The sequence below is a fragment of the Sarcophilus harrisii genome, chromosome 2, assembly GCF_902635505.1.
Source record: "Sarcophilus harrisii chromosome 2, mSarHar1.11, whole genome shotgun sequence".
Classification (NCBI taxonomy): domain Eukaryota; kingdom Metazoa; phylum Chordata; class Mammalia; order Dasyuromorphia; family Dasyuridae; genus Sarcophilus; species Sarcophilus harrisii.
Window position 1 is genome coordinate 655,537,853 of NC_045427.1, and position 24,803 is coordinate 655,562,655.

At 54.4% G+C, this 24,803-nt stretch overlaps 1 protein-coding gene across 1 annotated transcript; it reads left to right on the forward strand.

Moving 5' to 3' along the window:
* The first annotated feature begins 740 nt into the window (after positions 1 to 740).
* Positions 741 to 16,493, forward strand: LOC105749178 (sodium/glucose cotransporter 4). Its single transcript, XM_031949393.1, has 13 exons — positions 741 to 1,167; positions 3,369 to 3,587; positions 4,170 to 4,241; positions 7,211 to 7,315; positions 8,123 to 8,287; positions 8,698 to 8,803; positions 9,432 to 9,512; positions 9,921 to 10,352; positions 10,482 to 10,664; positions 11,762 to 11,844; positions 12,179 to 12,394; positions 13,272 to 13,434; positions 15,363 to 16,493. Exons 2-13 carry the CDS (start codon positions 3,465 to 3,467, stop codon positions 15,569 to 15,571), a joined length of 1,938 nt encoding a protein of 645 aa, XP_031805253.1. The 5' UTR covers positions 741 to 1,167; positions 3,369 to 3,464; the 3' UTR covers positions 15,572 to 16,493.
* Positions 16,494 to 24,803: the final 8,310 nt, after the last annotated feature.

Here is a 24,803-nt window from a genome sequence, read left to right on the forward strand (position 1 = left end):
GGCTTTCTGCCCCGGAAGCCGGCCCCTGCGCCTCTCTGGCCTCTCCCAGCCCTGCTCTTCTTCAGTTTTTATAAGAAACTGGACTTTGGTCCCACTCTCTGTCATCCCCCTCTGCGGGAGCCTGGACCAGGCCGAGCTTCCCAGGGAGCCTCAGCCCCCGGGGCTGCAGAATGGGGGTGGGGATGGCCTGAGCCAGCCTCCAAGGGAGGGGACTGAGAGGCGCAGGAAGGGCATGGGGAGCGCCCACTCCCCCGCTTGGCGGAGGGAGTTGAGGGGAGTGACTGAGGAGGCCCATAGAGCTAGTAGGGCAGCGGGGGTGGGAGGGGGGGGTCACCAGGAGGAAACCAGGTGTGGAAGCAGCCAGAGGGGAAGGAGTTCGGCTGAAGCAGGCGTAGTGCTTCCCAGGGACATGGAAAGGGCCGCAGAGGGGACACTGAGGGGATTGGGGGTTCAATTAAGGGAGGCAGCAGGGGGCCGTGTTTGTCTGCAGATGGGGCCGGAGGGAGGGGTGGGATCCCAGGGAGGGGGCGGCCATCACCCACTGGAGCGCCTGAAGGGTTGTGGAGGAGCCCAAGGGAAAGGAGTCCTCCCAGGACCTCACTCAGCTCAGGGAAAAGCCATCCTGCTGGTCCTGACATTGAGTGAGTGTGTGTGTGTGTGTGTGTGTGTGTGTGAGAATGTGTGTATATATGTGAGCGTGTGAGTGTGAGCATGTGTGAGTGTATGTGTGTGTGTGTGTTGTAAAGGTGTGTGTGAGTTTGAGTGTATGTGTGTGAGTGTGTGTGTGTGTGAGCTGGGCCCTTCTCTGCTGCCTTCATTCAGGACCCAATCTACCCCCCAGCTGGCCCAGAACCAGTTCCCCAGGTCCCTGGCAGTCCTCCCAAGGCCACCGCCTCCCTGGGCACATCCCAGGCCAGTATGGGAGAGGAGTCCCTGAGATGCCCGGGGCCTCAGCGGCACAGACCGCCCTGCCAAGCCGGGCCCAGGGTGGCAGAAGGGAACTTGCCGGACCAGAATGGGCCTCCCTCCTCCCCTTCGCTGGTTCCTGCTGACACTTCCAGGGCCCAGCCCCAAGAGGTTCCCTTCAGCAAGCCCCAGGCCCTGCCCAGCCGAGGGCCCCAGAGACACAATTCAGGGGTAGAAAGAGCCCTGACTGGAATCCCGGAGGTAGGAGGGGATGGGGGGGCTGGGGTCCCCTTTCTCCCCTCTATGGGGGGGTCTTTTTTTTCTTTCTCTGACTCTCTCTCTTATTCCCTGTCTCATCTTTTTCTTCCTTCCTCCATCTCACTTGCTCATTCACTGTCTTTCTACTCAATCCTCTCTAATTTTCCATCTCTGTCTCTGTCTATCTCTCTTTGTCTCTGGTCCCTTGTCTCCCTCTGTCTCTTCTTCCTCCCCTTTTCAGTTGTTCCCCTTGGAGGGGGTGCTCATGCTGGGGTGAGGGTAGGGGGAAGAAGCCCAGAGGGGGCCTCTCTTAAAAACCCTGCTCCCTCCCTCCCTCCTTGTCTGTATTCAATAAAGCCATTCTGGAGAACAGAAATAAAAGCTGGCTCCCTCCTTTTCCCCCCATCCCACCTTGCGGATCACAAAGGCTGCCCCCTGCAGCCCCTGATTGGAAGTCTTGGCTGGGGCCTTGGGGAGGGCTGAAAGGGGGCCCTGGCCATCCCTGCTAGTCCCACGGAGGGCTGTGGCCCTGGGGCAGATGCCAGGGAATGTGGCAAAGCCAGCTGTGGGGCCTCAGAGGGGGGTGTGGGGGGGGGCTGCTTTGTGAGCCACTTCCTCCTTATCTGCTTAAAGTGTGTTTGGAGCCAGGAGGGCCTTTAATGTCTGAATCCTTAATCGGAGATTTGCTGAGACTGAGCCAGTGACTTTCCCTCTCTGGGCCTGTTTCCAGCTTTAGGAAATGGAGAGGGAGGGGCCGGTGGTCTCTGACTTCCCTACACTTGGGGAAGGACTTAGGAAGGGGGGGCACCCGAAGCATCCACCCTCCCCCAAGAGGGAAAAATCGCAGGGGCTGATTTCTCCCCGGCCTGCAGGCTCCTGCCTGAATCTTTTTTTTTTTTCCCCAAGGACCCCCGGGGAGTGGGCAGGCTCCTGTTCCATCAGAGAAAACCCCTCACACTTTATAAAGGCTCCAGCTTCTTAAGAGCTCGGAGGTGGGGGAGGTTCCATCTTCACACTTATGACGGGGCCTTTCCCTGGAATCTCGAATCTTCCTGGCTGAGGTGTGTGTATGGGGGGGGGGGGGGGTCCTTGGAGTCCTTGTTCCCAGATGATACGATGTGGAATTGGGACCCCGCACGCCTGCGTAATCCAGGCCCTCCATTTACACACGAGGAAGCTCCCAAGTAGGGGAGCGGCCAGAGATTCAGAGCCAGGAGTCAGAACAGAGACCCCCCCCCCCGGGGGGCCGGGAAGCATGAAGGGGGTTCCTGACTCATTCAAGCAGGGCCCTAAATGTCAATAAACTCCCAAGGGCTCAGGATCTCTGCGGAGATGCGCCTTCTACCGTGTTGTTGTTCGTCCTTCACTCCTTCTACCCCAGAGCTTCCAGAAAGCCTCAGCGCGCCACTGGGCGCACAGTAGGTGCTTAACCAAGTGGCGTGGCTCAGACGAAACATTAGCGCCCCTCCTCTTTGTTTTCATGGCACGTGGGCCGCTCCAGCTTTTTCTTAATTTCAATAAAGTGTGCCCTCTCCTCACACCCAATAAGTCTTTGAGACAAAGATAAAAAATAAACAAAAAACCTTCTGCAAAACCAACCAGCCCCTTGGCTGCGTCTGAGATATTCTGCAATATTCCACACTCACAGGCCCCACCTCTGTGGCTCATCGCTTCCACCCATGTTTCCACTCATCCGCCTTTCTCAAGACTTTGGGATCCTTCTTTCCTCCTCTCTTTTCCTCCCTTCTGACTCCTCTCCTATTCTATTCACCTGCTTTCTCTTCTTCCTCCCCTTCTCCTTTCTCCTCTTTATTCTGTTCTCTTCTTCCTCCTACCCTATTTATTCCCTTTTCCTTCTTCCTCTTCTCCTCTTGTCTGTTTTTTTTTTCTCTCCCTGCCTTTCATTTCTTCCTTTCCTCTTCACCTTCTCCTCTTCCTCTTTCCCTTTGCTCCCTCTCTCCTGCCCTCCTCCTCCTCTTTCCTCCTCTCTCCATTTCTCTTCCCTCCTCCCTCTTTCTCCCATTTCTCTTTTCTTTTCCCACCCTCTCTTTTCCTCCTCCTCCTCCCCCTCTTTCTCTTCCTTCTTCCTTTTGTTGTCTCTTCCTCCTTGGCTGCCTATGAGCCGAGTAGGGTGGACTCTGGCTGGCGGGGAGCTGGGACCCAGAACGCCCGGCCCCACCCTGAGCCTTCTCCGTCCGGGCCAGGACTGATTAATGATTACAGGGGCGGAATGAAGGCTGCCGGCTTAGGTGCACCTCAAAGTCCACCTTGGCCCTGACCCCCAGCGGAGGCGGCGGGAGATGGAGGCAGGAGCTCAGGAGGCCCCGGCGGAGCCTCCCCGGGAGGCCAGGGCTGTCCTTAACACCTATGACATCCTGGTGGTGGTCTTCTATTTTGTCTTCGTCCTGGCAGTGGGGATCTGGGTGAGCCCGGGCCCCTGGGCGCAGGGAATGGGGGGGGGAGCCAGATCTGGGGCAAGAGCGGGTCGGGGCGGCCACTGCAGCCTTCCTAGCTGGATCCCTCCCGTGCGGTTCACAGGGCGCTGGTTTGGAAGTGGGGAAGAGTCGGTCTCAGTCTTGGGACAGCGCACAGAAAGTCAGGGTTGGGAGAAGCCCTAGAGAGAACTCAGACCCACTTTCCAGAGAGAGAAACTGAGGCCGGGAGGGAGGGAGGGACTGGTTGGGGTTTTCGGAATCAGTCAGCAAACCCTTACCGGGCTTCCCCCTCTCCCTACTTTGGGGGGACAAGGAGGAGGAAGAGAAAGGGGGCGCAAGGGCTCCCCTTGATGCGCAAAAGCAGAAGGGGAGACAAAAAGTGCAAGGTGAAAACCTGAAAGCAGGTTCTGAAGCGGGGGCTGAGGGCCGGGGAGGGAGGGTGGGGGAGCGAGGGAGGGGGGCGGGGCGGCTCAGCTGGAGCTCCGAGGGGGCGGGGGGGGGGGGGGGGGGGGGGGGGGGGGGGGGGGGGGGGGGGGGGGGGGCGGCTGAGCCGGGCTCCTTCCCTCGCAGTCCTCCCTCCGCGCCAGCAGAAGCACCGTCGGCGGCTATTTCCTGGCCGGGCGCTCCATGACCTGGTGGCCGGTAAGTGACATCCCCGGCGGGCGCGCGGGACGGGCTGGGGGACAGGGGGCCCGGCGGCCTCCAGCGAGGAGGAGGGCCGGTCTGCCGCTTAAATTGCAATCGGGATTAAATGACTTGCTCGGGATCTCACAGCTAGTAAGTGAAAGTGTCTGAGGCTGGATTGGAACTCGGCTCCTCCTGCCTCCGAGGCTCTACCCGCTGCCCCACCTGGTGCTCCAGGGGCTCAGCATCCGTTGAACAAGCACAGCAGGCAGACCTTTCCTATTGGACACCCGCTAGCGATCCCCGATTCCGTTGATCCTCAGACAGCCTGGTCTCGAGTCAGACCTTCCCACTCCCCCCGCTTGCCCCAGGCAGCCCCCCCCCCCCCCAGCCTAGCGCAGGCCTCCAGATGTGGTCCGGCCAGTCGCCGCCCTAGTCCTAGGGGCTCTGCCCGGCTAGAACTGGCTTTGGGGGCAGCTCCATCCTGCTCCTGACCCCTACTAAGCTTGTGGTCCACTAACACCCTCAGATCTTTCACAGAGTAACTGCTGCTATCCACACCTCCCCTCCCTCATTCTTGTGAGATTGTTTCCAGCTCAAGTGCAAAGACTTTTTTTATTCTGTAAAATTTCAACTTACTGGCTCGGGCCGGGGCTCTCCTCTCTCAGGGACCCTTTGAATCCTGACTCTTGTCATCCATCCAGTGGGGAGCTGTGTCTCCCAGCTTTGTTCCATCCCCAAGTGTGATGAGCTTGCCGGCTGGTCTTTATCCTAATCATTGATTTAAAAAAAAAAAATAAATAAAAGGTTCAACATAAGGGAGGCAGGCTGGATCCCGGGGGCGCTCCCCTGGAGGCCTCCTTCCCGGCGGCCCTGGAACCATGAGGCCTCCTTTCCCGCGGCCACGGAACCATTCAGGACAAGCCCCTTCATCCCATTGTCAGCCAACTAAGTCCTGGAGTCTAGTCCCCACTCTCCATTTTGTTCTCGAGGAACCAAGAGCCTCCCTGAGTCTGAGACGTAATGGGAGTCCTGGGCTCCTGGAGGTTGCACCGGAAGGACCCTGAGCCATCCTTTAGCTTAACTCGCGGTTGTGCATGTAAAGCCCCATCAATCTAACGAGGCCGAGGGGGACTGCGTAAGGGCACTTGGCCAGTCCCTTAAAGCCGATGCCTTCCTTCTGGTAATTCTCTCAAGGCAGCCTGTGCCCAGGGGTTAGCTTGTGGATTGCCCCTGTGTATGTGCGCTCCTTGAGAGCTGGGCTGTTCTGTCTTACTTCTGGGTGTGTGTGTGTGTTGTGTTTTGTTCTGGGTTTTATCCCCAGAGTTTAGAACAGTGCCTGGCCCTGCTCTAAGTAGGTGCTTAATAAATGCTTATTGCTCGACTAGTATAGTTAATAAATAGCAGAGATGGCGTTTGAATCGAGGTTGACTAATCAACCAGTAAGATTTTTTAAAAGAAATCCACATACTATTTATTTGTTTGTACTAAGGCATTGTACTAAGGTATTGTTTGTACTAAGGCAAGTGGCATTAAGTGACTTGGCCAGGGTCACACAGCCAGGAAGTGTTCAGTGTCTGAGGTCAGTTTTGAACTCAGCTCCTCCTACTTCAGGGCTGGTGCTCTAGCCACTTCAACACCTAATTGCCCTAGTAATTAAGCATCCACCTTCCCCCAGGCCCTGCCCCTGGCCTTCTAACTCGGAACAAAGGGCCTTTCCCACTCTCTCATCCTACTTTTGACCGGTCACCTCCCCTTTCTCTGTGCCCACAAACCATTCCCATCATTACAAGCTGATTAATGGAAATCAAAACCAAGCTCACTTGGCCTTGCTGGTTACCTCCCCCGCCCCTTTTGAAGAAGATAAATCTTCCAAGAGCCATTTTCCAATGATGAAACCGTCTCCCCCCATTGCAGGTGAACTCTGGGGGGTCAAATTCGCCTCCGTGTAGTAGCATTTATCATTCACCTTGTCCCATAGCAAGAGACTGAGCATTGGGCACCTAAGGGTGTGAGGCTGATTGTTGTCTCGCCGTGAAGTGGGATGAAATGTGTAACCTCAAGGAGCTATAGGAATTACTGCTAATAATTATTAGTGCTGGTGGGTATTGTTTCCCATGAAGCCCTGGGCTTCTCTCATGATATTCTTCCTAGATGGGTGAATGGAAAGCATACATACACATGCATAAATGCATACATGTATAATACATACACATACATACATGCACAATACATACATACACATATATACAAATGTAGTTAGAGATGAATAGTTACTCAAGTAGGCAGATTGATGCATGGGTGGGGGGAAAGGATAGATGAAAGGATAAATGCATAGAGATAAATGGCTAGGTAAACAACAAATATATACATAGAGAGGTATAGTTAGGCAGTTACATAGACAGATGAAAAGGAGAAATAGAAGAAATGGATAGAGAGACAGAAGATAAAAATAAGTAGAAGAAAAAAATAGATGAGTGGAAAGAATGGATAAACAAACAGACAAATAGATTTATATCAGGTTGGCTAGATCTGGGAAAGGGGGTAAAATAGACAAACTCTCTAGAACAAGACAGAAGAGGAGGGCTGTTGTGAAGGTACAAACAGTGGTCTCAGATTGCAGGGGGAGAAAGATTACTTCCAGTTGGAAAAATTAATGGGCACCTCAGACACCATCTTCTCCACTCGCAAAATCTTGTTTTCTTTTTAACACCCCTGAAAACATCATCTATGGCCCCAAGGACTTTCGTTTCTTGCCCAGGACTTGATAATCCTCAAGACAACTAGACTCGCTCTCTCTTTCCCTCTCCGTCTCCCTTTGTTTCTCTTTCTGTCTCTCTAGCTCTGTCTCTAGGTCTAACTCCTCTGATCCCTTGTACAGAAGATTGACGCTAAGACCCCCTGATCTTCATCTGGTTGGTGGCCCTCCGACCAAATCTAGTTACCCAGGAGCTCCAGCCCCACTCAGTCTCTCCCGTCCCTTTCAGATCGGTGCCTCTCTGATGTCCAGCAATGTGGGCAGTGGCTTATTCATCGGCCTGGCGGGGACAGGAGCCGCTGGGGGCCTGGCTGTGGGGGGCTTCGAGTGGAATGTGAGTACCCCCCCCCAAGGGACCCCTAGTCCCGGCTGATATCCAGGGACAGGAGCAAAGCCAGGCTTGGTTTAAATGAGACAGGGAGGGCTTCTCTGTGCCTAATCTCCTCCCTAAGTTACTACAGACTGGACTGTGAAAAGTTCAAGAGTCATCGTTTCTGGGTAATTAAGCATTTCATTGATTATGGCTGGAGAATAATTAATAAAAGCCTGGTGACTTGGCCGCTGCCTGTGAACCAAAGCTGGATCCTGGCAGCCTCTTGATGCTTACACGCCCTGGAAGAGTGGGCGTTCCCAACAGGTGGTGGTCCATTCTGATTGGCTAACAATCAGTGAGAGGCGTGAATATTATAATGAGGTGGATCTATTCTAATGAGGGGCTGGGGGTGTGGCTCGCTTACGTCACTCTTCGTTCCAGACTCAGCCCCAGCCCAGCACAGGATCCCGCCCCCACCGAGCCTGGGGAGAGCACGGGGCGCTTCCCAGTCCGAGGGGTCTCAGCAAAAGCGAGGGCAATGGTAGCTCCAAGCCCTCTTCTTCAGGGGCTGATTTGACGTAGCAGAGAATAAGGAAAGGGAAAGAGAAGAAAGCGGGGCTCCGTCCACGGGAATCGACTATTAGTGTAAACGAGAAATGAGCATTTCTCTCACAACTCTAGGTCCGTTTAGAACTTGGGAAATGTAGGAACGGTCTGCCCCTCCATACTTACCCATGGAGAAACTGAGGCACAGAGCAGGGGCTTCCTCGCCCGGGGCTAGGGGCACCGAGACCGGGCTCTGCTCTCCCCCCCCCCCCCTTTGTCCAGGCCACCTGGCTGCTCATCGCTCTGGGCTGGGTCTTTGTCCCCGTCTACATCGCGGCGGGCGTCGTCACCATGCCCGAGTACCTGAAGAAGCGATTCGGGGGCCAGAGGATCCAAGTGTACATGTCCGTGCTCTCCCTCGTCCTGTACATCTTCACCAAGATCTCGGTGGGTCTCAGGGTCCCGCTCAGGAGCCTGCCCCGGGGTTCCCCGCCCCGGGGTTCCCCGCCCCGGGGTTCCGTCCCCCGAGGCGCGCTGCCGGGCACTGGGGGGGGGACCCCACACGGGCCCTGCCGCCATTGACCTCCTTTGGGCTTCTTCACCCCTGAGGGAGGCAGGGAGGATCCCGGCCTCCCGTTAAAACTGAGGAGACCCGGGTTATTCAGTGACTCAGCGTCAGTGACGCGTCCAGCGCCGGAGCCCGGCCAGCTCCCTCCGCTCCTTTCTCCCCTGCGGCCGAGCCAAGGCCCCTGGGAGAGCGGGAGGGAGGGGCAGAGCCCGGAGTGCCTCCGCTGGGGGGGGGGAGGGGGGGAGACCTCGCCTTCCCCTCCCCCCACCCCTGGCTCCTCTCCCCGCAGACTGACATCTTCTCGGGAGCCCTGTTCATCCAGGTGTCCTTGGGCTGGGATCTCTACCTCTCCACCATCATCTTACTCGTCGTGACGGCCGTCTACACTATCGCCGGTAATGGCCCCGGGAGCCGGGAGGGGACACCAGAGGGAGTCAAAGCGGAGGGGCCGAGGAGGAGAAGGGAGGGAAAGAAGGAGGGAAGGAGGGGGAGAGACAGAGACAGAGAGGCAGAGACACAGACATAGAGAGAGACAGAGAGAGACACAGAGACAGAGACAGAGAGAGACAGAGACAGGCAGAGAGACACAGAGAGACAGAGACAGAGAGAGACAGAGACAGAGAGAGACAGAGACAGAGACAGAGAGACAGAGAGAGACAGACTAAAAGGAAAGGGAGAGAGGGAGGGAGGGAAGGAGGGAGAGAGAAAGAGACAAGCAGAGAGACAGAGGCAGATAGACGGAAAGGGAAGGGAGAGAGGGAGGGAGGAAGAGAATGGAGAGAAGCAGACAGACAAGGACAGCCTGGGACAGAACCACGCGGAGTCAGGTGGACGGACACGAGTCAGGGAATCAAACATGGAGAAGCAGAGGGGCCGCACAGAGACCTGGACCGAGACGGGGATGAAGCTCGGGAGGGGCCCCGCCGAGAGGAGGGAGACGCAGGGGCCGCAGCCGCCTCCGGGGGGCGCGCAGGAGCGGCCCAGCCTGACCCGGGAGACTGGTCCCTGTGGCTCTTTCCCCAGGGGGCCTGACTGCCGTCATCTACACGGACGCTCTGCAGACGCTCATCATGGTGGGGGGAGCCCTGGTCCTCATGTTCTTGGGTGAGTGGGGAGGGTGGGGGGGCTGGGGGGGGGCCTGGGAATGCTGAGGGAGGGGCCTGGCGGGTGCTGGGGGCGGGGCCGGTGAATGCTGAGGGAGGGGCCTGGCGGGCGCTGGGGGGGGGTGGTGAATACTGAGGGAGGGGCCTGGTGTGTGCTGGGGGCGGGGCCTGGTGAATGCTGAGGGAGGGGCCTGGCGGGTGCTGGGGGCGGGGCCTGGTGAATGCTGAGGGAGGGGCCTGGCGGGCGCTGGGGGCGGGGCCTGGTGAATACTGAGGGAGGGGCCTGGTGTGTGCTGGGGGCGGGGCCTGGTGAATGCTGAGGGAGGGGCCTGGCGGGTGCTGGGGAGGGTAGGGGGGGGGTCTCCCCTCGGGGCCCGTCAGCCATGGAGCCGCGGCTCTGGGTTTGCAGGGTTTAAGGAGGTGGGCTGGTACCCGGGCCTGCAGGAGAAGTACAGCGCCGCCGTCGCCAACGTCACCGTGCCCAACACCACCTGCCACCTGCCGCGGCCCGACGCCTTCCACCTGTTCCGGGACCCCGTGACCGGGGATATCCCGTGGCCCGGCCTCATCTTCGGGCTCACGGTGCTGGCCACGTGGTGCTGGTGCACGGACCAGGTACGGGCCCCCTCCCCGCCCCGAGGGGGCGCCGGGCTCGGGCCGGCCTCGCGGTGCCCACCTGGCCGGAGGCCCCTGCTCCGTGGCTGCCGCAGCGGTGCGGCCACGTGGCACAATGCGGGCGCCCCCTGGCGGTGGGGGGTGCCCAGGAGCCCGACAGGATGCGAGGCTGGTCCGCCTGTCCCTGGCCCCCGCCCCTGCCCCCCCTCCCCCCGCTGGACACCCGGTGAGCACACGCTGGGCTGAACCGGGCGGGGCCCCCGCTGCCCCCTGACGGGGTGTCCGGCCTGTCCCGCGCCTGTCCGCCCGCGCCTCCCCCCCCCCGCAGCCCGCCCCTCCCCCACCCCCTCCCCAGGTGTCTGCTCCCTCCCGGCCAACCTGCCCCGAACCCGTGTGGGGGCCCCGAAAACCGCCCGTTCTTTCATTGCCCGCTGTTTCAGCCGGGCCCCCCGGCCCCCCCAGGCCCCACGGAGCCCCGGCCCCCCGGCCGAGGGGGCCCGCCTCCCCCTCACAAGGGGGCACATGCCCTTGAGACCTGGTGGGTGGGGGCCCCGCCCAAGCCCCGCCCGGACTTTCCTCGGGCCTGCCCCTGCCCGCTCGGGGCCCCTTTTCCCCTCCTGTTGGGGGGCCCCGCCTGGTAGCCCCGCCCTGCCCCTGGGGCCCCCGGGGAGAGGGGGGGCCTGGGGCGGAGGGTTCTGAAGCCGTTGGCCCAGCAAGATTGCCCCGGGCGGATCCCTTTCGGCGGGGGGTTAGGGCCCGGGCCCGCCGCCCCCCGCCCCCTGGGGGGGCCAGCCCCCCCTTTTCCAGGCGGTGGGGGGAACCCCGCTCGCCAGGCCGCCCGGGCCCGGTGGGCGCCTTCCCGCCTTGGGGGGATGGACTTGCCTGTGGGTGACTCTCCCGCCCTGGCCTGGGGCACCGGGGGGAGGGCGGGAGGGCCGGGTTGGGGGGGGGGCCCAAGGCCTTCCCCGAGCCCCCCGCAATTCCCGGCCCATGCTGCCCTCCGGCGGGCCAATTTGGGCACAGCACACGCCTTGCCGCCCCCGCCACGGGAGGAGCTTAGGCGGCGGCGGCCCCCGCCTGCCCCCCTCCCAGTGGCCTCCCCTGCCTTCCCGGGCCCCCGCGGACCCGGGCGTCCCCTTCCTCCCGGGGACCCCCGCCGGGCCCTGGCAGGGGCCCCATGGGGCCCGGGCTCCCCGGGGCCTCCGGGCCCGGGGGCCGGGGAGCCTGGGGGGACCCGGGGGGAAGGGGGGAAGTCAGCGCCCTTGGGGGGAGAGCCTTTCAGAACCAGGGACCAGGCCTTTGGGGGACCTGGGACCCCGGCTCCCCTTCCCCCCAAACCCCCGGGCCTTTAAAGTTGGGGGGGGAAAAGGGAACCTCCCCACAAATGGGAAAACCCCCCCGTGGCCCCGGGGTTTTAGGCGGGGGGGAGCTGGACCGAACCCACGGGGTTTTGGGCGTTTAAACCCAGGGGGGCCCTTCCCCGGGCCAGCCCCCAGCCCCTTTGGATTTCCCCAAGTCCCGGGGCCCGCCCGTGGCCCGGGTCCCCGAGCTCCTGAGGCCGGGGGGCCCCTTCCCACAGGTGCTGGCCGGGCTCTTGGCAATAGCTGACCCATCATCCGAGCGCCAAACGGGCAGTTTCACACATCCATGGTCACCAGTACCCCCCCATCACGGCGCTCTTCCTCCTGGCCATCTTCTGCCACCGGGTCACAGAGCCCGTGAGTGTCGGGTGCGGGGGAGGGCGGGAGCCCAGGGGCCCGGGAGCACATCCGGGCCCTTCTGTGAAACGTGGGGGGTTACCGCGGTGGGGGGTGGCACCCATGGACAAGGGCTGGATTCGGGGTCACATGAGGCCTTGCCCCAAGCCCTGCTGGCCCCTCACCAAGGGAAGCGAGACCCCCCCCCCTTTTGGCCCCTATAACACAAGGCTGGTGATCACAAAACCCACCACTCTGTGACCCAGAATCCAAATCCAGGCCCGGGCCTTCTCTGGGCCCTCTCACATTGGGATCTGTCCTGCCCCCAGGGGTCCTGATTTCCCTGTCTCTGCAGGGGGCCTTCTGGGGCCTGGTCTTCGGCCTGGTGGTCGGCGCCGTCCGGATGGTCCTGGAGTTCTCGTACGGGGCCCCCTCGTGTGGAGAGCGCGACGCCCGGCCCGCCGTGCTCAGGGACGTGCACTACCTCTACTTCGCCCTGCTGCTCTTCGGCCTCACGGCCCTGGTCATCCTGGCGGTCAGCTTCTGCACGCCCCCCATCCCCGAGGAGAAGGTAGGTGCTCCCCGGGGGGTCCCATGCCCGGCTCTGCCACACGTGCACCCCCCCCACCGGGCAGCAGAACCTGGCTCCTTGTAGAGTTAGAGACCCCGGGGGGGGGGTCAGAGACCCTGTCAGCTCTGGGGGGTCAGGACCATGGAGAGGAGCAGAGAGAGGTACAGGGATGGGGATGTCTCTGAGAGGGACCAAGAACAGAGGATGTCAGAGCTGAGAGGGGCTCTAAAGCAAAGGATCTTAGACCTGGGAGGAGCTTAGAACAGGAAGTGCCAGGGCTGAGAGGGCTCTAGAACATGGAATATTAGAGCTATGAAGGGCTCTAGAACAGGGGGATGTTAGAGATAGGAGGGGCTCTGGAACAGGAAACGCAAGGGCTAAGAGGGGCTCCAGAACAGGGAATGTCAGGGGTAGGAGGGACTCTAGAATTAGGGATGTCAAGGCTTGAGAAATGCTCTAGAACAGAAGGTGTAAGGGCTGACAGGGGCCTGAGAACAGGGGATATTGGGGGAGGGCTGAAAATGAATGACCAATGAGCTATGAATGAATGCAGGGCATTCCTGCAGCATCCCAGGCCGAGCCAGACAAGTGTGACCGGGTGCTCGGGGCTCCCCCGGCCTGTGGCTCCTAAGCAGGGAGCCTGCCCGGGCCCCAGCACCCCCTGTCCTCCCCCACCTGTGGCTCCTAAGCAGGGAGCCTGCCCCAGCCCCAGCACCCCCTGCCCCCTCCCACCTGTGACCCTTAAGCAGGGAGCCTGCCCCAGCCCCAGCACCTCCTGCCCCCCCGCCCCCACCTGTGGCCCTTAAGTAGGGAATCTGCCCCGGCCCCAGCCCCTCCCCCTGGCCTCTGCCTGTAAGCCTGCATTCTCTCCCTCCAGCTCATCCCCCTGACCTGGTGGACCCGACACCGCAGGGCCCCGGGCCTGGACGGGCACTACCACGGGCACCCAGCCGGGGGTGGGGAGGCAGAGCGGTCGGCCCCGGACAGTCGGGCAGAGGAACACGTGTGGGGGGATGGCGCCCTTAAGGAGGAATGCCCAGGTGAGCTGGGAGGGGGATGGGGGCAGCCCCCTGTAAGAGACGGCCCAGGAGAAGCTCCCTGGCTCTGAGGGTCATCCTGTACTGGGCCGGGCTCAGCTCAAGTCTCCCCAGGGAGCTCCTCAGCCTCCCAACTGCCCCTGACAGTGTAGAGGCCACAGTGAGGGGATGCAACGTGAGGAGGGAAATAGAACTGAGGGCAGCGAGTTCACAGGAAACAAGACCAAGAAAAATCCCATAATAAAACCCTAAACTGTCCATACACCCTATCTCCTCCATTACAAGTTTGCTGGTTGGGGGAGGGGGTGTGACGACTGCTCTCCCCAGTTCAAGAGTGGGTCCCCACAGCTGAGCCCCTTCCCGTGGGCTCGCCATTAGTCATCAGCTGGGAGACACAAGGAGCTAAAGCAAGAGCAATTACCCAGAAGAAAGTAAAACAAGACCCGGAACCCCCTAAAACCTCAGAGCAGATTCTGCCATCAACACTATGTTGTCCCTGGCAAAGGTGGGACTTGGTCTGGTGGGAGGGAAGCCACAGTAGGAAGCTCAGGTGAGCCACCTGCTAGTGCAGGACCCCCAGCCCTCCTTCTTGCCTCCCTGCTGAGAAGGCGGCTCCCCTGCAGCTCTGCTCTCTGCTGCAGGGGCTCCGCTCTCCAGTCCATAGTCAGCCCCCTTCTCTGCCACAGGGGTTTCAGTCTCAAGTCCATAGCCAGCCCCCTTCTCTGCCACAGGGGTTTCAGTCTCCAGTCCATAGTCGGCCCCCTTCTCTGCCACGGGGGCTCCGCTCTCCAGTCCGAAGCCCCTTCTCTTCTGGGCCGCCAGGTGCCCGCTCCATGACGGTGCTTCCTCCTCCCAGTTCTTGAGTCACTCTCTCTGCCCTCTCCTAGAGGAAGCGTCCCTTCCTGGGCAGGCAGTTCTGAAGCAGGGCCTATGAGCGGGGGAAGTGGATCCAATCTTCCCTGGCTGCTTCTCCTACTCCCCCTGGGCGGCGGTTCCCGCTTTGTCTAGATTGCCCATAGGGCCGACAAGGTCCCCGAAAGTGTAACTGATCTTCGACCCATCCGCTGTGCCCACAATATCGTGAGAGAAAATGTCTCAGCGCTTCCTGAAAGGATGCGAATGTGGCGCTTCCCTTTGGCATTTCCGCGCCTTGTTAGTCTCCCGGTCTGTCCCTTCATGGATCGCATCAGCTGCCGGCAAGAAGCACAGGCGTGAGCGCTGAGCAAAAGGGCCAGCCCTGGGAACGGGAAAAGGCCGTTTTAGCTCAGCTGGATCCCAGAGACCGGGGCGGGGGGGGGGGGGGGGGCACAGAATCCATGACTAGAATCCCTCTAGCAGACAATAAGTATTTCTCGGGTGCCCGGCACCATGTTAAGTACCCGAGATGCAAAACCAAAGTGCAACAGTCCCTGCCTTCAAGGGGCTTACGTTCTAATGGGGGAGAAAAACATGTATATCCAGACGTACATAGAATATGTAAATATATAATACCTGCACACACATCTACCATTTCTATATATCTATATCTACCTATCTATATATATAGAGAGAGACAGAGCTGGACGTGGATGTGTGTGTAACAGAATGAGGATGACAGTCATTTTGGGGGGAGACTAGTACTTGTAATGGGGGGAGATGTCAGATCTAGGATCGCAGACTGAGGGCTGGAAGGATCTCAGTGACCATCTAGGACGACCCTTAACAAAGCCAAGGCTTCCTGGGGAAGGTGCTTCTGAGCTGGGTCCCAACCAGGGGCTGTAGGAGGGTCAGTATGAAGACCCCAGGAAGGGCGATGGATGGACACAGGACATCTAGACCCGTACGTCTGTGTCCCCAAAGGTCAGGGCCCGATCTGGGCCCAGGAAACGAGGGGTAGCCACCCTTACCCGTCTCTCCTCACTCTTCTTTGCCTCGGTCTCTCTCCTCCCCAGCCCCGACCCAGTCCTGCTGGCAGAAGTTTTATTTCTGGTTCTGTGGACTTTCTTCCTCCCCCACCCCCGTCCTGAGTCCCGCAGAGAAGGCCGCGATGGAAAGAAAGTTAACGAGCATCGAGGAGACGCCGCTGTGGAGGAACATTTGCGACATCAACGCCATCTTTCTACTTGCCGTCAACATCTTCCTCTGGGGCTACTTCGCCTAGGTGGGCCCCATCAGTCTGGGAGGGACGAACCATCTGGTAGCAAACTGCCTGCAAGGTCAGCATCGGGAGTCGTGGAGGGAGCCCCTGAAAGGGGGCCGAGGTCATCACGGAAGGTCAGTCAGGGCCGGCCGGGACTCGGGCCCACCTCAGCCGGTCCCCAACCACCGCCCTCTGCCCTGGTGAGTGGTGGCCACTGGACACGACCCCAGGCCTGGGGCTCGAAGCTTTGTCCGCGTCCTCCTGGCCATGTGCGATCTCGGACAAAGGTGCTTCCCTGCTCACTCCCTCCTGTGGCCCCTCCGGGTTTACAAAGCTCTTTCTTCCTGTGGCCCTGTGAGGAAGCGGAACCTCAGAGAGGAAAAGTGACTTCCGGAGGACCAGAGAGCAAGTTGGAGGGCAGGGCTCTCCCAGCAGGGTTCCCACTCTTCCAGACTGCCCCAAGCCAGCCGTCATGGGCTTGGGCCAGGGAAACTACTCCCTTCTCTCCTTTCAGCAGGTCCTCGCCCATCATCTCCCCAGTGCCCAGGAGGGCCCTGAGGCCTGCTAGGAGCCTGGAGACGGGGGCTGGGAAGGTGCTCACCGGGTTCTATGTCCCCCCCCCCTTTCAAACTCCTGCCTCCATCCCTTCCTGGGGTCCCCACAGCTCTGTACAATGCCGTTCTTCCACTCAGTGGCTCCCATTCTTAAGGGCTGAAATCCAGACTCTGCCTTAGTGTGAAGTTAGCAGTCTCGCCTCTCCATTTTACTCAGGCCGCCCGTGTCTGGCCAAACCGAAGACCCTTGGCTCTTCACGCTCACCCTGTCCCATCCCTCCTCATGCTCACCCTGTCCCATCCCTTTCTGAGACCTTCACTCCCGATGTTGCCCATTCTTATAAAGAACGCCTCCAGTTGTGTCCTGATCCAGCTGTTTTATGGAGGAATTGAACACAGGCCCAAAGGGCTGTAAAGCCATGTCTGCCCTTTGACCAGCCATCCCGCCTCTAGCCAGAAAGATGAACAAAAGGAAAAGGCCCCAGAGGGAGATATTTGTAGTTCTTTGCATTGGAAATGGAGGGGACACTCTTCATTTGGGGAACAGCTGAATAAATTGTGAAATTATGATGAAATATTCTTGTGTTTCATCAGAAATGATGAGCAGGATACTCTCAGAAAAACCTGGAAAAATGTCCATGAGCCGATGCAGTGAAATGTGCTGTGTACAAAGTAACGGCAAAATGGAAAGATGATCTTGTATGCGGCAGCAACAGGATTATACGATGATCCGTTCTGACCGACGTGGCTCTCTTCAACAATGAGATGATTCAGACCAGTTCTAATTGTTCAGTGATGGAGAGAGCCAGCTGCAACCCGAGAGAGGATTGTGGGAAATGAGTGTGCTTCACAACGGAGCATTCTCATTCTTTTTGTTGTTGTTGGCTTACATTTTATTTCCTTTCTCCTTTTCCTTACTTGATTTTATTTTTCTTATGCGGCACGATAACTGTATAAACCTGTATGCATAGATTGGATTTAACATAGATTTCTTCCCGTTTAACATATATTGGATAACTTGCCATCTAGCGGAGGAGGTGGGGAAAAGGGGGAGGAAATTAGGAACACAAGGTTTTGCAAGGGTCAATGGTGAAAAATTATCCAGGCATGTGTTTTAAAATAAAAACCTTTAATAAAAAAGAAACACAATAATTTGTGAATGACATAACTATCGTCAGTAGTAAAATGACCCAAGCCAGCCCAGGACTTAGGAAAATGCTTTCCTTCCCCAGAGAAAGAACTGATGGCATCTGGAAGCAGACTGAAGCAGACTTTTTTAACTTTATTTTTCTGGAGGTTTTCTTTTACAACGTGACTTCTGTGGCGATGTTTTGCAAGACTATCATGTGTAATTTATGTTGAATTGCTTGTCTGCTCAATATGTAGGGAGGGAGAGAATTTACAGCTCAGATTTTAAAAAATGAACGTTAACAATTGTTCTTAAATGTAATCGGGGGAAATAAGCCACTCACTATCCCTCCCTCCCGAGCCCATTTGGTTTGGTTGAAGCTCAGGGCCCAGTCAGCAGCCGCTGCCTCCAGGAAATGCTCTTCTGGTCAAAGTTGACCCCCTCCCTCAATCGCCTCAGTTCTTTGCCTGGACCGCTTCCTCTCTCCCCTCTTGGCTCCACATCATACTTGCTCATGTCCATGTCACTTTTTTTTTGAGACAGTCAAGGTTAAGTTACTTGCCCAGGGTCACTCAGCCAGCGTTTGAGGCTGGAATTGCAGTCTTCACCTTGGTCTGCCCCCGGGAGTTCAGGGCTCTGCATTTAGCCAGAGCTTCATGAGTGGCTTTTCCCCTTCCCCCCGTCCCTTCTGGAATGGCTGTTCATCCTTCTGAATGGAACTTATGGAGCTGTTTCACCCCTCCCCCCTCCCAGCCTTTTCTTAGGATTGTTGAACGACTGGGTCCTCGACTCTCAGAGGAGGATAAGCCCCAGAAAGCACCGGGTCCATCGTCTCAGAACAAGAACCTCCCAGACAAAGTCACTTGGCAGCAGCTGGAAAACCTCCAGTGACAGGGGCTCTTGAGGCAGCCCGTTCCTTAGTTTTCCTTGGGTTAATCCTTGGGCCTCCTGAAGGCAGAAAAGCCTTGAGGGATTTGCTATGAGGGGTCAGAACAAAGGCCCTGCAAGGTGGAGAGGAACATGCGAGGGGGTTGTGACTGAGCTGTAAGGGGGTGCAGAGGCCTGAGGCCTGCCAAGAACATGGCCAACCGGGGTTGAATCTGTGCTTCCTACTTAACGACTCTGTTCCTCTTCAACCATTTGCTTCACCTGAACTTTGGCAGGAGGCAGGAGAAAAGGAGGGAAAACGTAGAGCCTTAAATATCCTCCCTGGAAGGAACATTAGAGAACAGCTAATCCAGCCCCCCTCATTTTACAAAGGGGGAAACTGAGTTCTATTTGATTTATATCATTAGCAGGATCCAGATATAATGTTATTAAAAGTGTTGGCTGTGGAGAAGGGGGCTGGCTAGGTCGCTGCATCCATGGAGAGCAGGGGGTCTCCTTCTTCATAGATAATGTCCTGGTTCCCTTCCAGATTCAGACCAGACTCCACCTCCCACCAGAAGCCGTTGCTAGTCCCCCCGATGCCAGGACTGTCTCTTCCTGGGTTTTGCCTTCTTAACAATGTTTCTTGTATATACTTTCTAGCTTGTCTCCCCTTTGAGAATGGCAGCTCCCTGGGGGCAGGGTCTGTTTAGCTTTTGTATTTGTGCCCCAGCACTTAGCCTTAGAAAAATCAGATTTAGAAAGAAGATAAAAATAACCTGGGAAGAAAAACAAAAATGCAAGCAAACAATAATAGGAAGAGTGTAAATGCTATGTTGTGGTCCATACTCATTTCCCATAGTTCTTTCACTGGGTGTAGCTGGTTCTGTTCATCACTGATCAATTGGACTTGAATTGCATCTTCTCATTGCCGAAGATAGCTACTTCCATCAGAATTGATCCTCATATAGTATTGTTGTTGCCATGTATAATGATCTCTGGTTCTGCTCATTTCACTTAGCATCAATTCACATAAGTCTCTCCAGGCCCTTCTGAAATCATCCTTCTGGTCATTTCTTTCTTTCTTTCTTTTTTTTAATGGCCTTTTATTTACAGGTTATATGCATGGGTAACTTTACAGCATTAACAATTGCCAAACCTCTTGTTCCAATTTTTCACCTCTTACCCTCCACCCCCTCCCCCAGATGGCAGGATGTCTGGTCATTTCTTACAGAACAATAATATTCCATAACATTCATATACCACAATCTACTCAACCATTCTCCAATTGATGGGCATCCATTCATTTTCCAGCTTCTGGCCACTACAAACAGGGCTGCCACAAACATTTTGGCACATACAGGTCCCTTTCCCTTTTTTAGTATCTCTTTGGGGTATAAGCCCAGTAGAGATACTGCTGGATCACAGTTTGATAACTTTTTGGGCATAGTTCCAAATTGCTCTCCAGAATGGCTGGATGTATTCACAATTCCACCAACAATGTATCAGTGTCCCTGTTTTCCCACATCCCCTCCAACATTCTGCATTATCTTTCCCTGTCATTCTGGCCAATCTGACAGGTGTATAGTGGTATCTCAGAGTTTCGACAATTATTTTAAATGGGATTTTTCTTTGTATGTCTTGCTGTTGGATTTTGTTGGTGATGTATAAAAATGCTGAGGATTTATGTGGATTTATTTTGTATCCTGCAACTTTGCTGAAGTTGTGAATTATTTCTAAAAGCTTTTTAGTAGAATCGCTGGGGTTTTCTAAGTGTACCATCATATTGCTGCAAAGAGTGATAATTTGGTTTCCTCATTACCTATTCTAATTCCTTTAATCTCTTATTCATCTTATTGCCGAAGCTAGCATTTCTAACACAATATTGAATAGCTATGGTGATAATGGGCAACCTTGTTTCACTCCTGATCTTATTGGGAATGGTTCTAGTTTGTCCCCATTACCTATGATGCTTACCAATGGTTTTAAATGGATGTTGCTATTTTAAGGAAAAGTCTATTTATTCCTATACTCTCCAGTGTTTTTAATAGGAATGGGTATTGGATTTTATCAAATGCTTTTTCTGCATCTATTGAGATGATCATATGGTTTTTGTTAATTTGGTTATTGATATAGTTGATTATGTTAATAGTTTTCCTAATATTGAACCAGCCCTGCATTCCTGGTATAAATCCTAGTTGGTCATGGTGTGTTATCCTGGGGATGATCTTCTGTAATCTTTTTGTTAATATTTAAAAATTTAATTTTTTAATTTAATTTTTATTTAATTTAATATTTAATTTAAGATTTTAGCATCAATGTTCATTAGGGAGATTGGTCTATAATTTTCTTTTTCTGTTTTCATCCTACCTGGTTTAGGTATCAGTACCATGTCTGTGTCATAAAAGAAATTTGGTAGGACTCCTTCATCCCTATTTTTTCAAATAGTTTATATAGCATTGGAGTTAATTGTTCTTTAAATGTTTGATAGAATTCACATGTGAATTCATTTGGTCCTGGGGATTTTTTCTTAGGCAGTTGATTAATAGCTTATACTATTTCTTTTTCTAAAATGGGACTGTTTAACCAATTTACTTCTTCCTCTATTAATCTGGGCAATCCATTTCATTTAAGTTATTGAATTTATTGCTATAAAGTTGGGCAAAGTAACTCCTAATTATTGTTCTCATTTCTTCTTCATTAGTGGAAAGTTCTCCCTTTTCATTTTTAAGACTAACAATTTGATTTTTCTCTTTCCTTTTTCTAATCAAATTTACCAAGGGTTTATCTATTCTGTTAGTTTTTTCAAAGAAACAACTCTTAGTTTTATTTATTAATTCAATAGTTTTTTTACTTTCAATTTTATTAATCTCTCCTTTTATTTTTAGAATTTCAAGTTTAGTTTTTGATTGGGGGTTTTTAATTTGCTCTTTTTCTAGCTCTTTTAGTTGCAAGCCTAATTCGTTGCTTTTCTCTTTCTCTATTTTATGCAAGTAGGTCTCTAGAGATATAAAATTTCCACTTCGGTTGTATCCCACACATTTTGATATGTCATCTCGTTATTGTCATTCTCTTGGGTGAAATTATTGTGTCTATGATTTACTGTTTCACCTATTCATTCTTTATGATGAGATTATTTAGTTTCCAATTACTTTTTAGTCTATTTCCCCTGGCTTTTTATTGAATGTAATTTTTATTGCATTGTAATCTGAAAAAGATGCATTTACTATTTCTGCCTTTAGAAAGAGTTTTAAAATAACTGTAGACAATATAAAATATTTGGGAGTCTATTTGCAAAGACAAAGCCAGGAACTATATGAACACAATTACAAAATGATTTCTCACAAATAAAATCAGATCTAAATAATTGGAAAAATATCAATTGCTCATGGGTAGGATGAGTTTATTTAATAAAAATCATATTTCTACCTAAATTTATATTTTTAGTGCCATATCAAATTAACAAAACATTTTTATAGAGCTAGCGAAATTTATCTGGAAGAACAAAAAGGTCAAGATGTGAAGGGAATTAATGGGAAAAAATGCAAAGAAAGGTGACCTAGCTATACCAGGTCTGAAACCATATCATAAAGCAGTGATCATCAAAACTCTTTGGTACAGATTAAGAAATAAAGAAGTGGATCAGTGAAATAGGTCAGGTAAACAAGACACAGTAGTAAATTACTATGTAATCTATTGTTTGAAAAACCCAAAGACTACAGTTTCTGGGATAAGAATTCACTACGTGAGAAAAACTTCCAGGAAAACTGGAAAATAGTCTGACAGAGACTAAGCATAAACCAGTATCTCACACTGTATATCAAGATAAGGTCAAAATGGGTCATGATTTAGATATAAAGTGTGATGCTATAAGTCCAGTAGGAGAGCAAGGAATAGTTTACCTGTTATATCTATGGAGAAGAGAAGAATTTATTACCCAAGACTGAGAATGTCATAAAATGCAAAATATATAATTTTGATTACATTAAATTAAAAGTTTTGCAAAATAAAACCAATGCAACCAATATTAGAAGGAAAGAAGAAATCTGAGAAATAATTTTTACATTGTTTCTTGTAAAGGCCTTATTTGTCAAATATCTAGAGAACTGAATCAAGTTTATTCAAATACAAATCATCCCTTAATTTAGAAATGGTCAAAGAAGATGAACAGATACTTTTCAGAGGAAGAAATTAGAGCTATTTATAGTAATTTTAAAAAATGGTCACACATTGATAGGTGTGCCAGTCTGATGATTGGCTAATGTGACAGAAAAAGGAAATAATAAATGTTGGGAGTATTAGCACATTAATGCATTGTTGGTGGACTTGTGGACTTATCCAGCCATTCTGGAAAGCAATTTGGAACTATGCCCAAAGGGCTGTAAAACTGTGCATGACTTTTGATCCAGCAATATTCCTGCTTGGTCTGCATCCCAAGGAGATCATAAAAGATGGAAAAGGAGACAATGTGCACAAATATTTATATAACAGCTCTCTTTGTGGTGACAGAGAATTGAAAACTGAGGAGATGCCCGTCATTTGGGGAGGGCCTGCACAAATTGTGCCTGTGAGCCACAGAACGTGAGCCAGGGAGACGGGAACTCCCTGAAGTGCAATAAAAGTCCAGCATGGGGCTGGGTTTGGGGGGAAGGGAACGAGTTCAGTTTGGGGCATGTGGAATTCAAGAGCTCTACAGAACATCCTGCCCAAGAGATCTAATTGGCAGTTGGAGATCTCCAACTGGTGCTCGGAGAGAAACAAGGATTGGAGCAGTGGCTTGGGGAATCATCAGGAGAGAGATCGTAGTTGACTTCATGGGATCTGATGTAATCCCCAACTAAAATAAACATAGGAAAGGGGACCCAGGACAGAGCCCTGGGGGACGCCCACCATTGCAGGTGTAATAATGAAGATCTAGCAAAAGATGGAGGAAGTGCAGTTAGACAGATAGGAGGAGGACCAAGGGAAAGCAAGTGTCCCTGTGTCGGGATTAAGGTTCGAGGGAAAGGCTTCTTGGAGAGGGGGATGAGCCAGGAGATGGAAGACGTGGAACTGAGGGGAACAACGTGGACAAAGTCCTGGAGGCTGGAAAGGGGATGCCGAGTACAAGAAACCCCAAAAAGTCGGTTTGATTGGCACACAGCTGGGAGATGCTTGATCGTGCTGGGTTTTCCCCCTTTAGGGGGAGTCTGACAGCTTTGTGGGGTAAGTTTACCCCAAAGACAAAACTGAATTTTGGTCCGATAAAATCTTTTGATCGTTAAACCTTTTCAAGCCTGTTCTGGGCTGCCTTGAGGAACAGCGACCCATCCAAGCAGAGGTCAGACCCCCACTTAGCGCGACCTACAGGAGGGATCCCGTTCAAGCGGAGGTTGGACTTCTCAGACCCGTCCGACTCTCAATTTCGGGGATTCCATGACTCTCATAGGACTCATTTGCCTTTCCAATCACTGGCATTTGGAATTTCAAAGTCTCCAAGCCCTCTCACTCCTCACTTCAGAGTCATAAAACGAGTCCGAGTGTCTGGTGACCGCAGGTGTGACCCCGTTTCCCACCAGACGGCAGAGTGGGCACCCGTCCCCTCACATGCCAGTGCCCGGGCGGACTGTTGGGCCCCAGCCTGGATCCCAGAACATGTTTCCTTCCCCGTGGAGCCCGGGCCTGCCCAGCCCTGGAGGGAGGGGCGCTCCAGTCCCGGACCCCCGCCACCTTTCTGCGTTTGGTCTTTCCTGTTTTAGATGGAGAGTGGAGTGGGCTACAGGAAGGGTCAGGAACAAAGGCCTAGAGCCCAAGAGCCCTTGGCTGGGTTTGCCGGGAGCCGGATGGCGAGGGCTGAAACTCCCAGGTACCAGCCAGCGTTGGTGGGCTTGCCCAGCCATGGACCCATCTGGATGGGGATTATTGGGGGGGCAATGCCACATGGATCGGTCTGCCTCCCTCCCAGGGACCAACCCCAACTCTGAGGGCGAGGGAGCCTCCAGGTGGTGGAGAGCGGGACAGCTGCTTGCCGGCGTTGCTGGTTAAGTGGCACTAGGGTGCTGCCCCCTAGGGTGTTAATAACCACCAAATGGGGGCACAAGTGGGTGGGGCCAGACAAAGCCCTCCCACTGCCTCTCAGGCACCCCCAGAAGTCCCAGGGCCCCTCTGTGGCAGACCCCGCTCTGGGAAAATCACCTTGAAGAAAGTGTCTATTTAGCCCCGGGGGAATAGAAAAGACTTCCAGGAGATGTCATGGGGTCACTCAAGCCCTTGTTAGGGGGGAAAGGGACCCGGCAGAGCCAGAAACAATGGGGAGAGGCCACAGAGAGGCAAGCTGGGCTTGGGGGATGGGGGGAGAAACGGCTGCCCAATGGTCAGAGCTCCCCTGCCCTGGGAGCGGTGGAAGGCCCCGAGCCTGGCTGGCTGCCCCCGCTGATCCAGCAGGAAGTCCTCCTCTTACGGGATGAACCGGTGGTCACGGGCATCCCTCCCAAGCGGGAAGTTCCACAATGACGTCATTTATGGAACCACAGAATCTCCCTGGTTCACGGACTTTGGACCCGACAGGCTCTTCTGAGGCCAAGCTGGGGTCGCTCTGCTTGACCTGCATGTGGGGAGGGAGAACTTTGCCTTTCTTCCCTCTCCCCCCAGTTCGGGGCACTGGGAGGGGAAGGAAGAGGGGGCTAAGGGGGAGAAGAGACAACGGGGTGACTGAGGCAGCTTT

Bases quoted from the DNA above. Each gene is read 5' to 3' on its own strand.
- LOC105749178 (XM_031949393.1), top strand. From the start codon at position 3,465: ATGGAGGCAGGAGCTCAGGAGGCCCCGGCGGAGCCTCCCCGGGAGGCC. The intron at 3,588-4,169 runs GTGAGCCCGGGC...CTTCCCTCGCAG, and splicing joins TCCTGGCAGTGGGGATCTGG to TCCTCCCTCCGCGCCAGCAG. The intron at 10,353-10,481 runs GTGAGCACACGC...CCCCCTCCCCAG, and splicing joins CTCCCCCCGCTGGACACCCG to GTGTCTGCTCCCTCCCGGCC.